The 20,477-nt window shown below is 41.2% G+C and overlaps 2 protein-coding genes across 7 annotated transcripts in view; one reads left to right on the top strand and one right to left on the bottom strand.

Moving 5' to 3' along the window:
* The window catches only part of UBTD2 (ubiquitin domain containing 2), a 57,708-nt gene extending 53,747 nt beyond the window's left edge, over nt 1-3,961 (top strand). For all 4 annotated transcript variants that reach the window (XM_019945947.3, XM_073802797.1, XM_033853569.2 and 1 more), the window contains one exon: nt 1,386-3,961. In XM_019945947.3, coding sequence (XP_019801506.1) covers nt 1,386-1,783 — 398 coding nt within the window. In that variant the 3' untranslated portion in view covers nt 1,784-3,961. The remainder of the gene's footprint in view (nt 1-1,385) is intronic.
* On the bottom strand, nt 2,025-20,172 carry EFCAB9 (EF-hand calcium binding domain 9). 3 transcript variants are annotated; one of them, XM_019945982.3, is made up of 5 exons: nt 19,655-20,172; nt 11,950-12,118; nt 9,002-9,150; nt 8,040-8,216; nt 2,025-7,305 (listed from the first exon to the last, which is right to left on the bottom strand). In XM_019945982.3, the coding sequence occupies exons 2-5, from the start codon at nt 12,083-12,085 to the stop codon at nt 7,111-7,113; spliced, it is 657 nt and encodes a 218-aa protein (XP_019801541.1). In that variant the 5' UTR covers nt 12,086-12,118; nt 19,655-20,172; the 3' UTR covers nt 2,025-7,110. The 3 variants fall into 3 exon arrangements, with proteins under 3 accessions (XP_019801541.1, XP_073658900.1, XP_073658899.1); XM_073802799.1 differs by lacking the exon at nt 19,655-20,172 and having other exon boundaries at nt 2,025-4,541; nt 7,141-7,305; nt 11,950-12,277; XM_073802798.1 differs by lacking the exon at nt 19,655-20,172 and having other exon boundaries at nt 11,950-12,277.
* Nucleotides 20,173-20,477: the final 305 nt, after the last annotated feature.

Below are 20,477 nucleotides of genomic sequence, written 5' to 3'. Positions count from 1 at the left end.
GTGATCACAACTGGGCTTGAAGCATATCTATTTCTACAGTCATAGCAGTGTTCAGATTAGTGAATAACAGAGGCTGAACATTATTTTTAAATACAGAGGAAGGGGGAGATTCGCGTGTATTAATGCTTGGTGCCTGAGTTCTCACCCCAGCCCATCTTATGTAACTTAGAAAGCAGGCCCAGTTCAACCCTTGGTGGATTGGTGACTGTTCCAGTCTCATTTGGGATGCTTTGGATTTTCAGCCTATTGATGGAGATCAGTTTATTAAGTCATTTGTTCATTGGTAACCGTTTCTCAGTGTCCACGCCCCATATTCATTAGCCTGTGTATGAGTGTTCTGAATATGGTAGATATTTTTGGTTTTTATCCAAATTGATAATCAGCTGACATTAATGTTCCAGTTTGAGCAAAAGACACATTATGAATAACCTTAAAATAAAACATTCATTAAGTATGCTTTCAAGTTCCCCAAGGGAAGCTCTGGTAATTACAATGGTTTATACTTTATAAAGAAATTAACCATGAATACCTTCTTTTAAACCATAAACACTTTTTTCCCCCTCCCCTGAGCTAGCCAGTTATAAACTTCATGCCTCTTTTGTTCTTCCTTTTTAACTCAAAGCTTCTCTGTAACAGATTGACTAATTTGGGTTAAATAAAACACCTCAGTCATTTCTGTGGTAGTTGTGCTAATGAGATCCATACATAAGCCATGAGACAATGGCAGCTGGTAAGCTTGTCATCTCTAGTTTGTGATCTCTTTGGACTGAGGACTTCCGGCCAAGTACTTCAACTTAGGAAGTCTAGGCACTAAGAGAACCACTCTGGAACACTGTGTTGTGGAGAATTGAGCTTAGGGATCTGGGGTTTTTGCCTTTTTTTTTTTTAAGGTTAGCTGATTCATTTCCTAAAAAGATATCCCAATGTAATTGGCATCTCCCATTAATTTGGTCTAAGCATTGATAATATTAGTAAATTGGAATTTTGTGTGCTTTCTTTTACTTTTTTTTTTTTTTTTTTTTTAGGTACGTGGGCCTCTCACTGTTGTGGCCTCTCCCGTTGTGGAGCACAGGCTCCGGACACGCAGGCTCAGCGGCCATGGCTCACAGGCCCAGCCGCTCCGCGGCATGTGGGATCCTCCCGGACCGGGGCACGAACCCATGTCCCCTGCATCGGCAGGCGGACTCTCAACCACTGCGCCACCAGGGAAGCCCTGGTCATGGGTCTTGATAATGATTATTGATGATCACTGACAGAGATTGGCCTTATTTTACAATTTTTTCTCTACAGTGGCACGCCAATGAGATGTTTGAGCATTTTGCAAGATGTAAAGAAAAATGCATTCATTTAGATTAAACTCTTTTTCATATCTTCTCTTTCTTAAGGTGCACTTACAGAGTGCTATGATGAACTGGGGAATAGGTATCAGCTTCCAGTCTACTGCTTGGCACCACCAATCAACATGATAGAGGAAAAGAGTGACATAGAGACTCTGGATATTCCTGAGCCACCGCCCAATTCGGGGTATGAATCTCAGCTCCGTTTGCGCCTTTCCACCGGCAAGGACCTCAAACTTGTGGTCCGCAGCACAGACACAGTGTACCACATGAAGAGGCGGCTACATGCAGCAGAAGGAGTGGAACCGGCTAGTCAGCGGTGGTTCTTTTCTGGCAGACCTCTCACCGACAAAATGAAGTTGGAAGAGCTGAAGATCCCAAAGGACTATGTTGTACAGGTTATAATGAGCCAACCTTTGCAAAACCCAACACCAGTTGAGAACTGAACTGGTCCTGCTGGCTGTCCCTAGATCCCTCCTGCTCCTTTTTATTGTTGTTGTTATCATTTCCTACTCTATGGCGTGAAATTTATTTTCACTGCTCTGAATTCCTTATGAATGGATTTAGTTCTGAGGAATTACCAGTGAAAACTTCCATCTGTGATGGAGACCAACGAAAATAATTAATAAAACACAAAGAGCCAGCCTTTGAGACTCATGTAATTACAGTTTCTAATTCAAGAGGCAGTTAAGAAATAGATAACCATTTATTTTAAAATACCCAACAACTATATAATGGCTGTATTTAAATGATTTGGACTGTAAATAGAACATTGCATCCATGCAGAACAGCACCAAGCACCTGTGAATATAGAATTCTTAAAAAATAAATCAAATACAATTTCCAGAAATCATCAATAACAGTTATAAAACTTGAACTTTTTAAAATGGAAACTGAAAAGAGCAGTACTTGAGGTTCTCTTCTTTTCTGGTCTTAATTCCTTGCTCAATTGATATTTAGCCATAAAGGAGTAGAGACTGGCAAATTGTGTTTCAGTATTGCTTTCCCCATCCCCATATGTTGAGCTCCTTGTTTACATTCACACTAAATTTTGGTGCCTTTCAGCACGTTGGTGGCAGGCACCTTTCTGGAACACTAGGCAATAATTTAGTCAGTGCATTCAGATCTCTGACTTTCAACTGATAACTTAGTTGAAAAGTCTATTGTCCTCTTGCTGCATAGGTATTTTGAAATGTCTATATAATGAAGCTGTTTCATATCCAGGCTTAGAAGGACACTACTATGTAAAACCTTCATTGATCTACCTACTCTGCTTAGAACTTTTCAGAGCTAACTGTGCCCCCAAATGCATGGATATGCATGGAATCAAGTACAGCTGGGAATGTACTTGAATCATTCCAGGGATTCAGGGGAATCCCAGGGAATGCATGGAATCAAGTACAGCTGTTCCTACTGTAGGATAATAAAGTAATTATCTCTTCTCCCCCAATTTGCAGGAAGGGTGTAAGGAAAACCCATTCTGTCTGTGCCTGGGAGAATTGTGCCTGTCTTCAATCTTTTAGAAAAAATTTCAACTCATAATTTGCTAGAGTGAAATATTTACTGACATCACCTAAACATCGACAGTGAGACCAAATGTTGATACGTTGCTTTATACTTTAGTGCTTTCCATAGTTCACTGTTACCTGTAGTTGTGGTGGATGAGAATTTTCCTCTCTCATCTTTCCTAGCAAAGAGGCAAATTAAGAAGCATCTGCAGATTATATTAGAGGACTGAAAATTTTGGTGAGATAACCTGACTCTTCTGTACTAGGACTGGAACAAAGCTGCCAAGGATTATATTTAATTTGGAGCCTTTTCAAGGTTGGTCCCGTAAGTGAGAAGGGGGCTACCAAGTGATTTCTGAACCCCTGAGAATCCATGAGATGGAAAAGTAGAGGCAAGAAGGCACTTACCTTGTTCTCAAATGAGAAATAATCAAACCTTCACATGTTATTTTGGATGTGAAGCACCATTATTAATTTTAATGGCAAAATGAAACTAGTTTAAATGTAATGTTTAAAATACTATTAAATTTCCTATAGCCTGATTGCACATAATATCTATAATTGTAACATATCATGTTTCTGAGAGCTTTAACTGCTTCTCTTTTTCATGCAATCATTTTAAAGATTGTGGCTACATTTAATTTAGGTTTACTGATAATTGAATCTAAATTCAAGAGGCAACAGCAGCATTAATTCCAAAGGAGTATTTTTATATATGGAGGTGGAGATATGCGAGGGTATTTCAATATAATGCCCCTGTCATCAAAATGTTTCCTTATTAATTTGTGTGTCACATTGAACAGCAACATCTCTCAAAGTTTGTTAACTGGAGGACAAAAAAAGTGTTCAAATCTATTTTTCTTAAGTAAATTTGGTGATATAATAATCTATAGTTGGTAGATTTTTTTTGTTGAGGATTGGAGCTCTCCTAATAGTTTATTTTAAAGGAACGTGTACTTTGAATAACAATTTTCTGGGCATTTAACTAACCTAGGTGAGAAAACCATGGTGCTGTTTAATTGTAAATAGATTGATATAAGATTGGACCAATACTTGATGTGTACAATTTTAGTATGTAGGGTTTTTGTGCTTTTTTTAAAAAAAAAGTTCAATTTTTCTCTTTGTCTTTGCCTTTATTCTGGGTTTTTAATTATTATTACTCTCCACAATAAGGGTAATCTGCTTCATTCTGATTAAAAAAAAAAACAAAAAAAAAAAAACCTCTAAAAAGGTTTTTCCCCTTTTTAAAACCTCCCAGCTCAGTAACTAACAAGTTCATTACTACCAAACTTAGGCTCTACTATGTCAAACCATACATGGTCATTTATAGATATACTTTATTTGCTGCATTGAAATCTTGGTCTCAAATAGGTTGTTGTTTTTTTCTTTTAAGAATCATGCTGTAAACCAAAACCCATAATTCAGTTTTTCAGAAGCACTGAGCTCATTTCTTTATCCATTTTGGATCAAAGTGGTAGGCTTTGATTGTTAATTTTTATTTAAAATAAGTGATACATACACATGGGAAAAAAAATCCAAACATACCGAAGTGAAGAGTCTCTCTGAAGATGCCTGTTCTTCATATCCCATTTCTTCTCCCCAGAGTAACAGCTGTTCCCAGTTTTCTGGATATCTTTAAAGATGCTCTACCACACTGGTTCTCAAACTTCAGCATGCATCAGAATTACCTGGAAGGCTTATTAAAACACAGATTGCTGTGCTCTTCCCCCAGAGGTTCAGAGTTAGTAGGTCTGAGTGGGGTCTAATGATTTGCATTTCTAAAAGTTCTCAGGTGATGCTGCTGCTACTAGTCCGGGGATCCCAATGTGAGAACCACTATTTTAGTGTATGTGAGTATATTTACCCGCCCTACCCTGTTTTTTCCATAAATAACATATGCTATTCTATACATTTGATTTTTCTCTAAAATGGTTAGTCTTAGAGATTGTTCCATATATGTTGAGCTAGATCTGCTTCATTCCTCTTACAGGTGCAGTAGTATTCCATTGTCTGGAGTACCACAGGTCAGTCTGGCTGTTTCTAGTCTTTTGGTACTATAAACCATGCTACTGTGAAATGTCCTTTTCTATAGCTACATCTTTACATCTATGTACATTGCTATATCAAACAGTATATACATTTAGGGAGTAGATGCTGAATTGCCCTCCAAATAGATTTTAACCAATTTAATACTATAGCAATATGACTGCTCTTACTTTCCTATATTCTGACCAACTTTTTTTTTTCCCATAAATTTATTTATTTATTTATTTTTGGCTGCATTGGCTCTTCGTGGCTGCGCACCGGCTTTCTCTAGTTGTGGTGAGCAGGGGCTACTCTTAGTGGCGGTGTGCAGGCTTCTCATTGCGGTGGCTTCTCTTGTTGTGGAGCACCAGCTCTAGGCCTGTAGGCCCAGCTGTTGTGGCACTCAGGCTCAGTAGTTGTGGCTCGCGGGCTCCAGAGCGCAGGCTCAGTAGTTCTGGCACGTGGGCTTAGTTGCTCTGCGGCATGTGGGATCCTCCTCGACCAGGGCTCAAACCCGTGCCCCCTGCATTGGCAGGCGGACTCTTAACCACTGCGTCACCAGGGAAGTCCCTGACCAACTTACTGATCTTTGACAGTCTAGGTGGAAACCTGTGTCATGTGGTTTTACTTTGTGTTATGGGATCTTAGTTCCCCGACCAGGGATTGAACCCATGGCCTCAGCAGCAAAAGCATGGAGTCCTAACTGCTGGACTGCCAGGGGATTCCCGCTAGCTCCATTTAGTTTTTGTAGTACCGTTGTGGGGAAGACAAAAGTTTTGGCTGCTAAGCATTACTCATAAGTGTGTTATCGAAATCTCATGACTATTAGAGTAAATATAGAGAATGTTCATAGTAATTAACATGATTTCAGTTATTACGTGTGACTTATGAATGACAGTCTTAGGCAGTATTCTTGTCTGTTGCACATTGACAAAGTGATTTTTGATTATTAAGTACTCTGGAACTCACTGAATGCCTTACGGTCAGTTATATTGCATATATTATTTCCTTAAGAAATTCTTGGTTTATAGTAAATGAGCTGTATTTCTTTAATCACCAAACATGTCCCTCAGAAATCTATGGTAGAAGGAGATGTGGTAATTAGCATTAGGTAGACGGGGTTTCTGAGCCAGTGAAATGCCAGCTTAAAACTTAAACAGAATCTGCTAAGACTGAAGTGAGTTACTCAGATCACTTGTTCTCAGTACAAGCGTCTGATTGACCTTGAATTTGAACTTTGGTCCTGCCACTAGTGAGTCATTAAGAACCTTGGGTAAGGTTCTTAATTTTTTTTTTTTTTTTGCGGTACACGGGCCTCTCACTGTTGTGGCCTTTCCCGTTGCAGAGCACAGGCTCCGGACACGCAGGCCCAGCGGCCATGGCTCACGGGCCCAGCCGCTCAGCAGCATGTGGGATCTTCCCGAACCGGGGCACAAACCCGTGTCCCCTGCATCGGCAGGCAGACTCTCAACCACTGTGCCACCAGGGAAGCCCGAGGTTCTTAATCTTGACATCTCAATTTCCTCATCTGTAAATTGAGGATAACACTTAATTCGCAGGGTTAGGGGATAAATTCATGCGTCTAAAGCCCCTGCGTGACCCATTGCAAGCACTTACTCAGTGGTCGTTATCATCATTAACATCACAGTAGTCAAGGAGGATTCACAAATCCCATGCTAAAGACACTTAAAAATTATTCAAAGCATTAATTATACAAAAAAATAGAATTATACAAGGGCATGTAATAATTATTTTACCCTAGTAGATTTGGTATAGTTGCTTAAGCACTTAACTCATCAAAGAGTAACTTAAATTGTAGGAAGAACACAGTCCCCATATCCTTAAAAGTCAGTTTCCCTTACGGTTGGAGGCACTTCGCCATTTGCCAATTTGAAGTTTGTTTTAGCCTAAGGAGTGGGAGAATTAGAATTCTGAAAGTATTGGACCACTAGTGACAAATGTTAGGAAAGCACCACCTTCCGACTGCTTGGCTCCAGTAAGAGTTGGTAATTATTTGCATACACAGGGCCCTAATGGACAGAGTTGATCTGAAAAGCAGCAGCAGAGTTGGGACATGTCAACAAAGAGAAAGTTTTTACTTCACTTACGTAACTGTGAGTCATTTGTGAGGTCTAAAGGTCATTGAAGTTAAGAATATGCTGATTGAGGAGTGCTTATCTGAACCCCGCATGTGTAAAAATCAATTTAAAGATATCTACTTTGATGTTCTAAATTTATTTTTAGAGATGTTCACAATTGTAATTACTTACACTTTCAAAATGATTTATTCCAAGAAGACTCTCTCTTTGACTCACATTAACTTGTGACACTTTCTTTTCGGGCAGAGCTTTCTCTTCTTCCACTGCTTTCTGACTCTCCTGGTATTTGTTCATGGAGAAGATAGTAAACAGCTTAAATTCCTTGTAATTAAGACGCTTGTGTTGGGGGGCAAAAAGAAAAGTTATTTCAGGAAGGCTTTGATACTTTGTTTCAGATGACGGCAGGATTGTAATCATTTCTCATTTAAAACCTTGGAAACTTTATTAAAGAGGCCCAGTAATTAGGACATAATTATAGTCTAATTGTAGTCTAGGAGCCAGAAACAGAGAGTCTATTGTAGACTCTAAAGGCACCAAGGGTCACTTTCTTACTTCTGCTACATCAAGTCCAGACTCTGTCAGGCTGCCATCTGATCCATCTTTTTAAACCGTAAACCTTAGCTCTCACTTGTTAGTCAACATGGACTTCCTCTTTAAATAGGCAGGATCCACTGTCTTCTCCACAGTTGTTTTCTCTTGGGATTTAGCTCATGTGTTCCCATCTAAGAATTTCTTCCTTTCTCCTTATTAAAATCTATAAACCCTTCCCCTAAGACCAACTTCTGCCATATTGATGTATTTCCTTCTTTCAACTGAACTTCTAAACAAAATTTCCTTCTCCAAACTTCTATAATTTTATATCCACATTCTGTGACATAGCACTTAGTTATTCAGTCCTCTCTCACAGGCCTATATATCTCTTTAGTTTTTTATGATCCCAGAGCCATGACACGCTCCAGTAGGTTTTTCCCACCCTCTTCCTCCCCTGTCTCCAGTGTAGGTAGCAGGACATGGTCCTCTACCTTTGTACAGAGGGGCTGCCGGGCCCCACTTTAGGGATCTGCACTTACACAGTCACCTGTGATGTCAAAGTCATGGTACAGGTCTCTGAGTTGCTGTTTTTTAATTTTGAAGAGAAAGTTGTACATGTGGAAGTTGGATGGGCCAATTTTCAGCTCCCCATCCAGGTCAAGCAGCTCAAAAACAGGCCGGGAATGGCGGAAGATAAATTGCTCTTCCAAATGGTTCTGCTTTGAGAGAAATACGGAAACATGTTGTTGGTGCTGCTTTCTAAACTTGCGACATCAAGACTCATATATTCACTAATCCATTTCCTAGAGAGCTAAAAGCAAAAGGCAGAATCATAGCAGCTCAGGGCTGAAAGGGTTCTATGGTCGATGTACCAGATCCTGCTTCATCATCTGCATTCGGGGGGGACTTATGCCACCTGTAGTGATTGGTTCTGCTACACAGAACTCTAGTCACTAGAATGTATTTCCTTATGTTCAGTGAAAATCTACTTATGAAAATTGTGGCACTGGCAGTAAAACGCTGACACAAGGTGCCTTTCCTCAAGGAGTGGGAAAGAGGTAAATACACACTAGGAGTGTGTACCAGGTAAGGTGGGAACCCAAAGAAGAGTGTGTCTTGTCTTTATCATTCATCCCCTTCAGAAAGTTCTCTGAGAAAAGGGATCACTGAGGAGGAGAGGCAGTTAGGATTACTGGTGATGATTTTAAGACCCACCAGCTAGAAGGGGCAAGGAAGGGCATGCCAAGGAGGGATGTGACAGGATGAGATTCGTTCTTTATAAAGGCAATGTGGAAGGGAGGCTGGATAACCTTTGGAAACTCCTAGGTTATAGATGGGCCATTTAGGAACCGAAAGTAGTTCTCCCACCATTTTTTTTCTTCCTGGTTCAAGTGAAAAGAAAAATTCTGATGCACTCTTAATTCGGTGCTACCTTTAGCAAAATGGTGGCAGCAGCCAAGCTGTGCCCCCTCTGCTCCACAGAGCCTGACTCGTTACTTGCCTCCTGTGCCAGCAGTATGCAAACCAGCATGTAGAACTGGTCAAAACCAATCTCGCCCACAGCATTCCAGTCCAGCATGTTAAACACAATTGTGATCTGGTTCCGTTTCAGGTCAGTCACGTGATGAAGGAAGTGGTAGAATAGCACATCTGTTGGTAAGGAGATGAGATGGATTATTCTGAAACGGTTCCAAAATGTTAAACATCTGGGAACCACATAAATGGTTGTCATGTTGGAAGCTTGTTGACCTGGCCATAGTAATGATAATATTTTGTTTCCGGCTTTGCCACTATACCTCCCACAATTTCTCAAACCTCAGTTGCCCTTGAGCTGTGTGGAAAAGCACTGTACCTGGACTTGTGGAGAAGGAGATAGTGGATAGGGCTTGGTTCCTGAGCCCAGCTTACACGCTCGACGGAGCAGACAGATGTGTATACGTAACCAATAAAAGTCTCAAAGTGCTCCTGGTACATAGAAGGAAGAGTTTAATTCTCACTGGGGGCCTATGACACATTCTTGGAAAAGCTGACATTTCACCTGGGCCTTTCACTTGAGAGAATTAAAACGAGAAATTTTTAAAATCATTCCTCTTCTGTAAAAGTATCACTTTTCCTCATGCTTACATAAAGCAAATGCATTCGGTGATGGGGGAAAAGAGCTATCACTGAGCATCTTAGATGCTGGGCACTTTAAGTGCCACATGTCACTGAACCCTGACAACCCTACACAGCCTTTTACAATAAGTCTCAGGTAGTAACTAATCTCAGGGCTTCTTGAGATTATATAATAGGCATACCAATCACTTGAGAATCTTGTAAAAACACCAATTCTGATTAGGAACTCTGGCATGGGACTGAGTCTGCATTCTTAACAAGCTCCCAAGTGATGCGGCAGCTGCTGGTCAGTGGACCACACTTTGAGTGGCAGAGCTGGGATTCAGATGTGGTCCGTCTGACTCCACAGCCTTGCTCTTTCCACAGTGAAGCCATATCTTTTGCACATTAGTTAATGCATATACAGTCATATACAATCAGAGAAAAAAATACTGTAAAGGACAGGGAAAGTATTTGCCTGAAATTCCACTCACTAATCATCTGTCTCAGGGAGTGTTAGATGGAAGAAACAAACATGGTGATACGTTTACACAGTGATATGTGGCTGTACAGGTTGTATGTACAAATCACCCAGGGGATTTCAGGGATTTGCAAGTGTAACTTTGTCTACATGTGATTTCTCCTTGCCCATTGATTACAGAGACTACCTCCTGCACAAGACATGGCTCCACTAAATCCGTAAAGCACATCTGTGTGGTTTGGAGTCCTGGCTGAAGCTGGCTAAGTGCACAGTGAAACCAGTCGTCACAATGTCATGATCTGGGGGTTTCTGATGGCCTCTTGATGTTCCTTCCCCACGTCCCACCAGGTATGAGTCCAACCAGGTACGAGCACTTGGGAACAACACACCATGTGTAAACACCATGATGTTTGCTCCTTGAGAAATGTTTTATTGTGAGACTTAGTAGTTACTAAACAAATACTGTTTTTCAATCAGCCGGCTCTGGCCCACTCAAGTCTCCAAGGCTTTAAGTCACTATCTTCCTGGAAGGCAAAACTCAAGGCTATGCCTTCTCCCTTTCAGGTCACCATCCAGTCCCTTGGTTGACCAGAAGACACAAGTATGACTTTATCTCTTGGGTATTGCATCACCAGGGAGTGATTTAGTTACCAGGGAGATCAGACTCTGCTCAGCAAACGCTGGTGAGACTAAGAGTGTGGGCTTTGGGTTTTGGTCCCAGATCTTCTGTTTACATCTACGCGTCCTACAGTTGCTTTATCTAGGACTGGGTTATTGTGAAGATTTGGTGACATACTGTGTGTAAACTGGAGGCATGAAAGTATGAGAAAATTAAAGTATCTTTTTATTATTTTATAAAGATTGAATGAACTCTTTAAAATATCTTTATGGAAGAAACTCCTTATTGATAAATGACATCTCTCTCAGGTCACAATGAGTCGGACACCTTATTTATATCCAGTCCTGAAAACAAAACAGACAAACGAAAAAAACCTAGGGGACTTCCCTGGTGGTCCAGTGGTTAAGAATCCGCCTTCCAATGCAGGGGACATGGGTTCGATCCCTGGTCTGGGAACTAAGATCCCACATGCTGTGGGGCAACTAAGCCTGTGCACCACAACTACTGAGCCTGCACGCCACAACTAGAGAGAAGCCCACATGCGGCAATGAAGAGCCTGCGCACCGCAATGAAAGTGCCCGCCTGCCACAACTAAGACCCGATGCAGCCAAAAATATATATAAATAAATAAATATTTTTTAAAGAAAACCTAAAGTGTTTTAATTGGTCTTCTATTAGTTTGTGCACTCAAAGGCAGGGTCGAGATCATCAGCATTTTCTGGTCACTCACAATTACCAAGAATTAGAAGCGATCTTGCAGATCATCTGATTCAAACCTCCCATTTGATAGACGAGAAGTCTTGCTAAGGGAGTCTTGAGGGTTAATGCCTGAGTGGGGCTCAGTCCCCAGGAATAGTTGTAATAATAAGGAACATTTATTAAATCCTTACAGTGTGCCAGGCACCATGCTAAGCATTTTCCATGCATTATCTCATTTATCTTTTTTTTTCCAACTGTGAGATGGACTCCATTATTAGAAGCCTCACTTACAGATGAGGAAAATGAGACTTAAAAGAGGATGATGTTGTTCTCCAAATCACCAAGGAATAATGGGTGGAGGACCTAACCCCAGAGCCTGCAATTTTATCCTCCTCACAGAACAGCCTTCAAGTCTCAGTTGGCAATTTTTCTCTGTGCTTCATTTAGAAGATATAATATATACATTAATGAAATAGTTTCTGGTTCTATAAATTTTCCTGCACATTCGTTAAAAACCAGGTAATGACCCAGAGGAAGCATTTCTGAAAGTACTAACCATTCAAGGTTTTCTTGCGGTGCACATCAAGAAGGTGAAAATACTCCACCAAAGCCTTCACATTTCTCACGGATAATAAGCAATATAGTTTATCCAGATAGAGGTACCACAGAAACGATCCTTGCTTCAGTTTCATTATGGTGCCCTTTAAGCCAAAGACTCTGGCAACCTGCAGTAGAAGAGAGAATTCTGCCTCAGAATTAGAATGTTGGATAGAGAGAAGCTCTGGTAATAAAGGTCTTCCTACGTCAAAGCATCATAGGAAACGGTCAATAAAAAAATTAAAATTGTGGGAATTCCCTGGTGGTCCAGTGGTTAGGACTCAGTGCTTTCACTGCCGTGGCCCGGGTTCAAGCCCTGGTTGGGGAAATAAGATCCCACAAGCCACTCGGAGCAGCCAAAAAAAAAATGGTTGAGAATTTTCCAAAACCAATGAAAGACACCCACCCACAGACTGTGCTCATCATCATTATCAAGGTGAACAGTTACATAACTACATGTTACATAGTAACATGTTACACTGTTGTAAGTGTATTAATATATTAACTCATTTAGTCCAAAGATTAATCATACAATCCTATGAGGTAGAGATTATTATACCTATTTTACAGATTAAGAAACAGGCTCAAGTTACAATCTATTACGTATAAAATAGATAAACAACAAGGATATACTGTACAGCAAATATAGCCAATATATATGTTTTTTGGCCATACCCCATTGCACGAGGGATCTTAGTTCCTGGACCAGGAATTGAACCCGCACCGTTGGCAGTGAAAGCGCAAAGTCCTAACCATGGGACCACCAGGGAATTCCCTAGCCAGTATTTTATAATGACTATAAATAGATTATAACCTTTAAAAATTGTGAACCACTATGTTGTACGCCTGTAACTTGTATAATATTGTACATGAATTGTATCAATAAAAAGTTTTTTAAAAAGGCTCAGAAAAGTTAAGTAATTTTCCTAAAGTCACTAAGCTAATTAATAGTGAAGTCAGCATGTGAACCTAGTCTGGCAATAATCACTGCTTTTTAATAGCTATGCTATATTCCTTCTCAAAAGACTGAAGTCCTAAGTAGTTGAGATAAGAAGAAATACATATATGTACACATCAGAGTGAAACTGCATTATACCAAAGACAAAGATTTTAAAGGCAATCAGAGAAGAAAGATTATCTTCAAAGGACTAATGATTAAACTTAACATCAACTTCTTCACAACATGGAAACCAAAACATAATGTAGTACTATTTCAATGTGTAAAAACAATCATAGCCAAGCTAAAATTATACACTCAGTAAAATCATCTTTCAAGACTGAAGGGAAGTTAAACATGAGATTACCATATAACCTAGCATTTCCACTCCTAGATATATATCCAAAAGAAATGAAAACAAGTATTCAGATACTTGTACAAAATGTTTATAGCAGCACTATTCACAATAGGCAAAAGGTGGAAACAGCCCAAATGTCCATCAACTGATGAATGGACAAATGAAATGGTAGCACATCCATACAGTGAAATACTTAGCCATGAAAGAGAATGATACATGTTACAGTGTAGATGAACCTTATAGTAAGTGAAAGAAGCCAGGCACAGAAAGTCACATATTGTATGAGTCCATTTATATTAAATATCCAGAAGAGGCAAAGCCATGGAGACTGAAAGCAGATCAGTCGTTGCCAGGGGCTGGGGGCCGGGGGAGTGGGTGATGGGAAGTGACTGCTTACTGGATCCAAAGATTCCCACTGGGGCGATGAAAATGTTTCAAACTGGACAGAGGTGATGGTTGAACAACACTGTCGATGTACTAAATGCCACTGAATTGTACACTTTAAAATAGGTAATTTTATATTATGTGAGTTCCACCTTCATTTAAAAGAATGAGGAGGAAAATCAAACCTGAATTTGATCAATTTATAGAAAATATAAATCGGGGAAACAGGACAGCAGAGGTCCATGTTAAATGACACTGCGGGGACACAATCAACAAAACCCAGACTGGACAGCTCTAAAAGAAAATGACTCCACTTCTTCAATAAACATTTACAAGAAAAGAAAAAGAGATGGAAGAGGGATCTATAAATTAATAGTTAAATTTCTTTCAAATCACATCAACCAATTACAGTGTATGGACTTATGAGGATCCTAATTCATAGAGATTATATATGTAAAAACCCACAAAAACAAACAACGAAAGCATGAGATGATGGAGAACTATGAACACTGATTGGATGTAATATTAGGAATGACAGTGGATGTGGTGGTGGTTTAAAAAGATAAAATGGTAAGATGCCTGGAATTTGCTTCAAAATAATCCAGGCCCGTGGGTGTTGGTATACATATAACAGGATTGTTCAAACATGAACTGACTGATGGGTGTACAGGAGTACTAGCTTATACTATTCTTTCTACTTTGAATATGTTTGAAATTTTCTATAGTGAAAAAAAAAATTAGGATGAGATAAAGCTGTATTCAGGCAAAAACAAACAACCAACCAAACTAAAAATGATCACCAACGGACCCTCCCAAAAGAAATTCTAAAGGATCAGCTACGGTAGTCAGAGAATGATCACAGAGAGAAAATCCAAGATATCAGAAGGAATAGAGAGCAACAAAGTAGTAAAAATACGTGGGTCAGTGCAAGTAAACAACCATGGGGTAAAATAATAACAATGTCATAGGGAGTTTAAAATGATAAAATTTAAATGCAATACAATTATGACAGAAGGAGGGAGCTGACAAAATAAATCCATGCACACAAAACCAGAAAATTAACAGCTATAAGTGAATTCTTCAGGCACAGAAAAATAATTCCGTATGGAAACACAGAAATTCAGGAAGGGATGAAGAGTATCAGAAATTGAAAATATGTGAGTAAATCTAAATGGATCTTGACTGTATAAAACACTAAAAATAATGTCACATGAAGAAGCCAGCTGTGGTGCCCTCAGAACTCACCAGGAGCTACGTAGGGAAAGATCTATTGCTGCTAGGGGAAGGGAGAAAAAAATGGTGTAATATTTAACTGCATTTTCCCAGCGTATTAGGGTGAGTACTGCTACCTACTGTAACAAACAATTCCCAAAATGTCAGAACTCTCTTTTCCATTGCCATAGTAGCAGTAACATTCAAGATGATGGTGTTCTGAGGGTGCCACGGTGTACACAGAGTAGAAATACAATGTTGTACACGTGAAACTTATTTAATGTTATAAACCAACGTCACACCAATAAAAAATAAATTTAAAAAATAGATGATGGTTCCCTATCAGTCTTGAGTTCCTCAGTGACTACACGAAAAGACAGAGGATCTTTCCATGTCCTGGGGGTGAGCACTGTGGATTTTATCTGGGCCTTGAGAGTGAGGGGTTCCTCTCTCCCAGCAGCAGAAGGCTGTTGCTTTGAAGAATTTTGCTTTTGCTACTTCTGAGGAAGTAGATGAGACCTTATACTCAGCCCCTGGCAGGCACCAACCACCTCCTTCACTCCTGCATCAGCAAGAACTGACAGTCTCCAGTCTGCTGCCCTGCCCCCAGTTTTTCTTACAGGCTCCCATTGGCGACCCATGGGAAGGAGTTTGCCAGTGTGTGTGATTGCCCCTTGTGTCTGGGAACTCCAGCTATTCCACACTGACGTGGTATCCCAAACTTTGCCTCTAATCATCTGCTCAAACTTTGGTTAAAGCTTTCTTCACCACTTGTACGGTGGCTGCCATTTTCAGCCATGTTCTGCCAAAGGTCCAATGGTTGGTGTGCCCTCTCTCTCCTTGCAGGGGCTTGTTCTTTGTGAGAATTCACTTTCCTTGGTTGCCTTGTGACCTCAGTTCTTTGATATGCTCAAGAAAAGTTATAGTTTTGTAGATCATCCATCTTTTTTTCTCACTAAGATAGATGCTACATTCTTTGTAGCTTTCTATACAGTAAGAAACCATCTTTGCTGTGTTAAGCTACCAAGACGTTGAGGGTTTTATTGCAGCATAACAGCCTGTTCAAATGGATACAGTGGTTTTTATCTGCATTTCCCCGATGACTAATGAAGTTGAGCATGTTTACATGTGCATGTTTGCCATCTGTATTTTGTTTCAAGACAGAGGCACAGATGTTGATGTAAGGATAGACATTTCCTGTCTTACATCTAGAAAGACTTCTCCAAGGAGCCATAGTATCATTTTATGGAAAATTGTATTTGGAGACCACAATCTAGGCTCTGCTTAGCTCTTCTGGTCTGTGAGCCTATTGGCTTTCTGTTTGGTCTCGTGACCTCCTTCCCTAAGCTCTGCAGTTTAGGATTTGGCAGATGTCTTGAGGGCAAAAGCCTAGAGTAAGATACCACTAGTAGTCACTGGAATGGCTAGAGTTTTTAAAAACTGATGATATCAGTGTGATTGGAGCAACATCACTTGTGGGAACGTAAAGTGATAGAACCACTTTGTAAAATACTTGGACAGCCTCTTAAAAAGTTAACCATATACTTAGCGTATGATCCGGCAATTGCACTCCTAGGTGCATCTAGGAAAATGAAAATATATATCCATACAAAGCCTTGTAAACAAATGTTCATAGTAGCTTTATTCATGATAACAAGACTGGCAACTCAAATGTCCATCAGCAGCTAAATGGATAAACAAATTGTGGTATATCCATACACTACTCAGCAATTAGAAAGAACGAACCACAAATACATAAAACAACATGATGAATCTCAAAAATATGCTGAGTGAAAAGAAGCCAGGCTTAAAAGAGCACTACTGTATGATTCCATTTATATGGTTAACTAGGAAAGATATTTCCAATATACGGTGACAGAAAACAGATTAGTGGTTGCCTGGGGTGAGGCGTGTCAATGGGGACTGACTTATGAAGAAGCATACCTTGGAAACGTTACTTAGCCTCTCTAGAGGGAGATAAAATATTTGCTTTCCAGGAATGCAAGAATGTTTCAATAAATGAAATTTACCATGTCTATAGACTAGATGAGAAAACTCATATGATTAATCATATGATAAATGCAGAAGAAACATTTGATAAAGTTCTACAGCTATGAGAAAAACTTATTAGCAAATTAGGTATAGCAGGGAACTTTGTGTGAAGGTCTTTTGCCACAATCTTTGGTAAACATCATACTTAAAGGAGAAACTTTAAACCCTTTTCCATCAAATATTGGACCAAGACAAGAATTCCTATTTTCACAGTTACTGTTTAACATAAAGCTAAAGATTCTAGCAAATGCTATAGGAAAGTAGAAGAAATAAGAAGTGTAAAGGGGCTTCCCTGGTAGCACAGTGGTTGAGAGTCCGCCTGCCGATGCAGGGGACATGGGTTCGTGCCCCGGTCCGGGATGATCCCACATGCCACGGAGCGGCTGGGCCCGTGAGCCATGGCCACTGAGCCTGCGCGTCCGGAGCCTATGCTCCACAATGGGAGAGGCCGAAACAGTGAGAGGCCCGCGTACCACAAAAAAAAAAAAAAAAAAAAAAGTGTAAGGATTGTTACAGCAGAAGCTGTACAAAGACCCGTGACATCTCTCAACTTAGCGGTGTCCTCTTGGCCCTCTAGCAGGGCAGGCTAGAAGTGCTGCCCTAGGGAGCAGCCCTTGGCCAAGGACAGATGAGGTTTAGAGGAAAATTCCCCAGGGTCCTTGACTGTCAGATAGGCTGAGTCTGAAGTGTGTTGCATCATCCTGATCCCCAGAATCCCCCAGTGGGATTAAGCCCCAGTTGGCCACAGCAGTAATCATCTACAAAGTACACCCTTTACTGGCTTCAAGTGTCTCCTGTCTTAGCTTCCCACTCCCTACTGGTGCCTCCTGGCATCACCTCCCAAATAAACTATTTGCATTCAGATTCTTATCTTTGGGGAAATCTAGCCTAAGAATACAGTCAAATGCTTTTTCTGTGACTATCAAGAGTATGCGATTTTCTTCTTTACTTTCTCAATCCAGTGTCTTACTTTAATGGTTTTTATTCCTAGATAGAACCATTCTTTTATTTCTGGATAAACCTTTCTTAGTCATGATGTTTTTATTAGCCTCTGGTTTCATCTTGCTCGTATTCCCCCCCCCCACATCTATTTCCTAAGTGAAATTAGTCTACAATTTTCTTTTACTATTCCTAGCTAATTGTAGTAAAGCTCATCTCATAAAAATGAGTATATTTCCTTTTTTTCTATCTTCTTAAAGTATTTATATGAAGAGAGAGATTATTTGTAAAACCACATAACTTGATGTCTTTCAGTGGAGGCAGACTAGATTTTTGATTCATTTCTTTATTGGTTATTAGCTTATTTAGGCTTTTTATTTCTTATTGAAATTATGTGTCTTTTATATATCATATCTCATATATTTATATATCATTTGTTCATATCATTTATATTTTCTTCTACATGATTACCCATTTCACATAAATTAAAACGTATTCACATAAAATTGTTTAAAATACTGATATCAAAATCTCTACTGTACCTAATATTCTGTCACTTTTTTCATTTTCATTGTCTTGGGGAATATTTTTCTTTCTGCAACTCTTTTTATCTTCTTGACCAGCCTTGTCTGTTAGTTATCTCAGAGATATAGCTTTGGTTTTGTTGAACCTCTCTGATTTCTTACAACTGTACTTAAGTATAATTTACATATCATAAGATTCAGCCATTTCAAGTATACAATTTAGTGATTTTTAGTAAACTTGCCAAGTTATTATATCATCACCATAATCCAGTTTTAGAACATTTTCATCACTCCAATAAGACTCCTCATGTCCATTTCAGCCTAGTCCTTGGCAACCATTAATCTGCTTTCTGTCCCTATGAATTTGCCTTTTCTAGACATTGCATACAAATGGAATCATATAACGTGTGCTGTTGTGTGTCTGGCTTCTTACAACATTTTTGAGTGAAGCTCTCCATTTTTGTTTCTCATTTCATTTTTTCTGGAGCTATCACAGAGCCAGTCTCACAGAGTCGTGTGTGGCTTGGCCCGGCTTGGGGATGAACTGGGACTGGGACTCCCAGTCCCAGCCCCTCTAGACTGACCTGTGGTCAGAGCCCCCACCTCCCAGTGGGAAAGCCTCCCCCATTGTCCCCTCACCCCCTTCACAATGTTGGTCAAATGGACTGAAACTAATGAAAGACCGGCCTTCCAGCTTGTTCTGGGAGGTTTAAACTTGGGCTTACTTGGTGAGAGCCCAGTCTTGTGCTGCATTTCCTCCTTTTAGCGATAAAGACCCTCTACGACTGCAACCACTCATTAGGTTGTGGGGACATTTCAAAGTGCTTGGCAACCTTTACTCAGGGCATCCTTTGTGCAGACCACCACCAGTACCCTAGGCTTCTGCATTTGGCTTTCCAAATTTAGAACTATACTTGGTGTTTGCATGCGACTCAGGAAGGGGTGAAAACACCTCAACATGGACCTTCTCCGCAGGGACGTGGTCTATTGGAGTGTGACATTCCCCGAGACTCAATTTGCTTATGTGGGAGAGTTACCATAATAAGCTTTACAGGTTGCCCACCTGCCCACCCCTCAGCACTCGCTGCTTGGAACCTACTTAGATTTAGATACGTGTTAACTGTCCTAGAGACAGTTAACAGTAGCAGGTGGAAAACGGACAGGATCGAGGATGATGGTGGTCAAAGAAAACTTCAATTCTATGTATAATGAGCTTATTTTTAAAATTTGTAAAATTAAGAATAAGGAAGTTTTTTACCTAATATGCAGATATATCTGAAGATCCATCAGGAAGCATGTGATAAGTAAGTCCCCACGGAGCGCTCTCTCTTAGCCCTGTAATCCTGGCCGGTTGGTGGATCTCGGTGGGGCAGAGCCGCTGGGAAGCTGGAAGCGAGCCGGGGAGCCTGGGTTTTCAGGGACTGACCGCTGCCGCAAGGGCGCAGCATTTCCCGCGCTAGGAGGCAGCACCACGCCGAGCAATCCGCACCGGATCCGCCCGCAGGATGTGCAGCCCGGGGCTAGTGCCCTCGCCCGCCGGGCGCCCCCACCTGAAAAGTGGGCGCGAGCAGAGCAGCCGCGCGGGGCCGTTACGGGGCGGATTCAATGATTAATGCCGGTTCGCCTTTTTGGTCTTTGGACAGCAATCAGTGGGCGCTCCCGAATAACCAGTCTGCTTCCCCTTTCGCTCCCGCAGAAATTTTGGGAGCCACGAGACACGGTGGGCCTCCCAGACCCGGTATGGTCCCGCCGAAGGGTCCACTAAGCTCGCCAAAGCCTAGTCCGTGGCTCGCGGGCGTGCGGCGCGCGGGGGACTACAGTTTCCAGAGTGCCCTGCGGCGACGGGCGGAGCCGGGGAGCGCCCGCAGCCAATTAGGGGGTCTCCGGGCGCTGCCGGGGAGCGGCAGGTGGAGTCGGGCCGATGGGCGGGAGCGGGGCCGGGTCCCCGGAACGCGTCCCGGGGCTTGCGGGCTGGGCGGGGGCGCGGCGCGAATTGGGTCTACATCGGGAAGCGGCCCGGAGATTGGACCGAGCGGGGGCGGGGACCGCGGCCGCCTGCGCGGTTCCGGGTGCTCCCGCCG

The sequence above is a fragment of the Tursiops truncatus genome, chromosome 3, assembly GCF_011762595.2.
Source record: "Tursiops truncatus isolate mTurTru1 chromosome 3, mTurTru1.mat.Y, whole genome shotgun sequence".
Taxonomy (NCBI): domain Eukaryota; kingdom Metazoa; phylum Chordata; class Mammalia; order Artiodactyla; family Delphinidae; genus Tursiops; species Tursiops truncatus.
Note: the sequence above shows the minus strand (reverse complement) of the source record. Positions and strands in the feature narration are given on the sequence as shown.

Bases quoted from the DNA above. Each gene is read 5' to 3' on its own strand.
- EFCAB9 (XM_019945982.3), bottom strand. From the start codon at position 12,085: ATGAAACTGAAGCAAGGATCGTTTCTGTGGTACCTCTATCTGGATAAA. The intron at 9,151-11,949 runs GTTAGTACTTTC...CCTTACCAACAG, and splicing joins CCGCAAGAAAACCTTGAATG to ATGTGCTATTCTACCACTTC. The intron at 7,306-8,039 runs GTAAGTGCAGAT...CCCCAACACAAG, and splicing joins TTGACATCACAGGTGACTGT to CGTCTTAATTACAAGGAATT.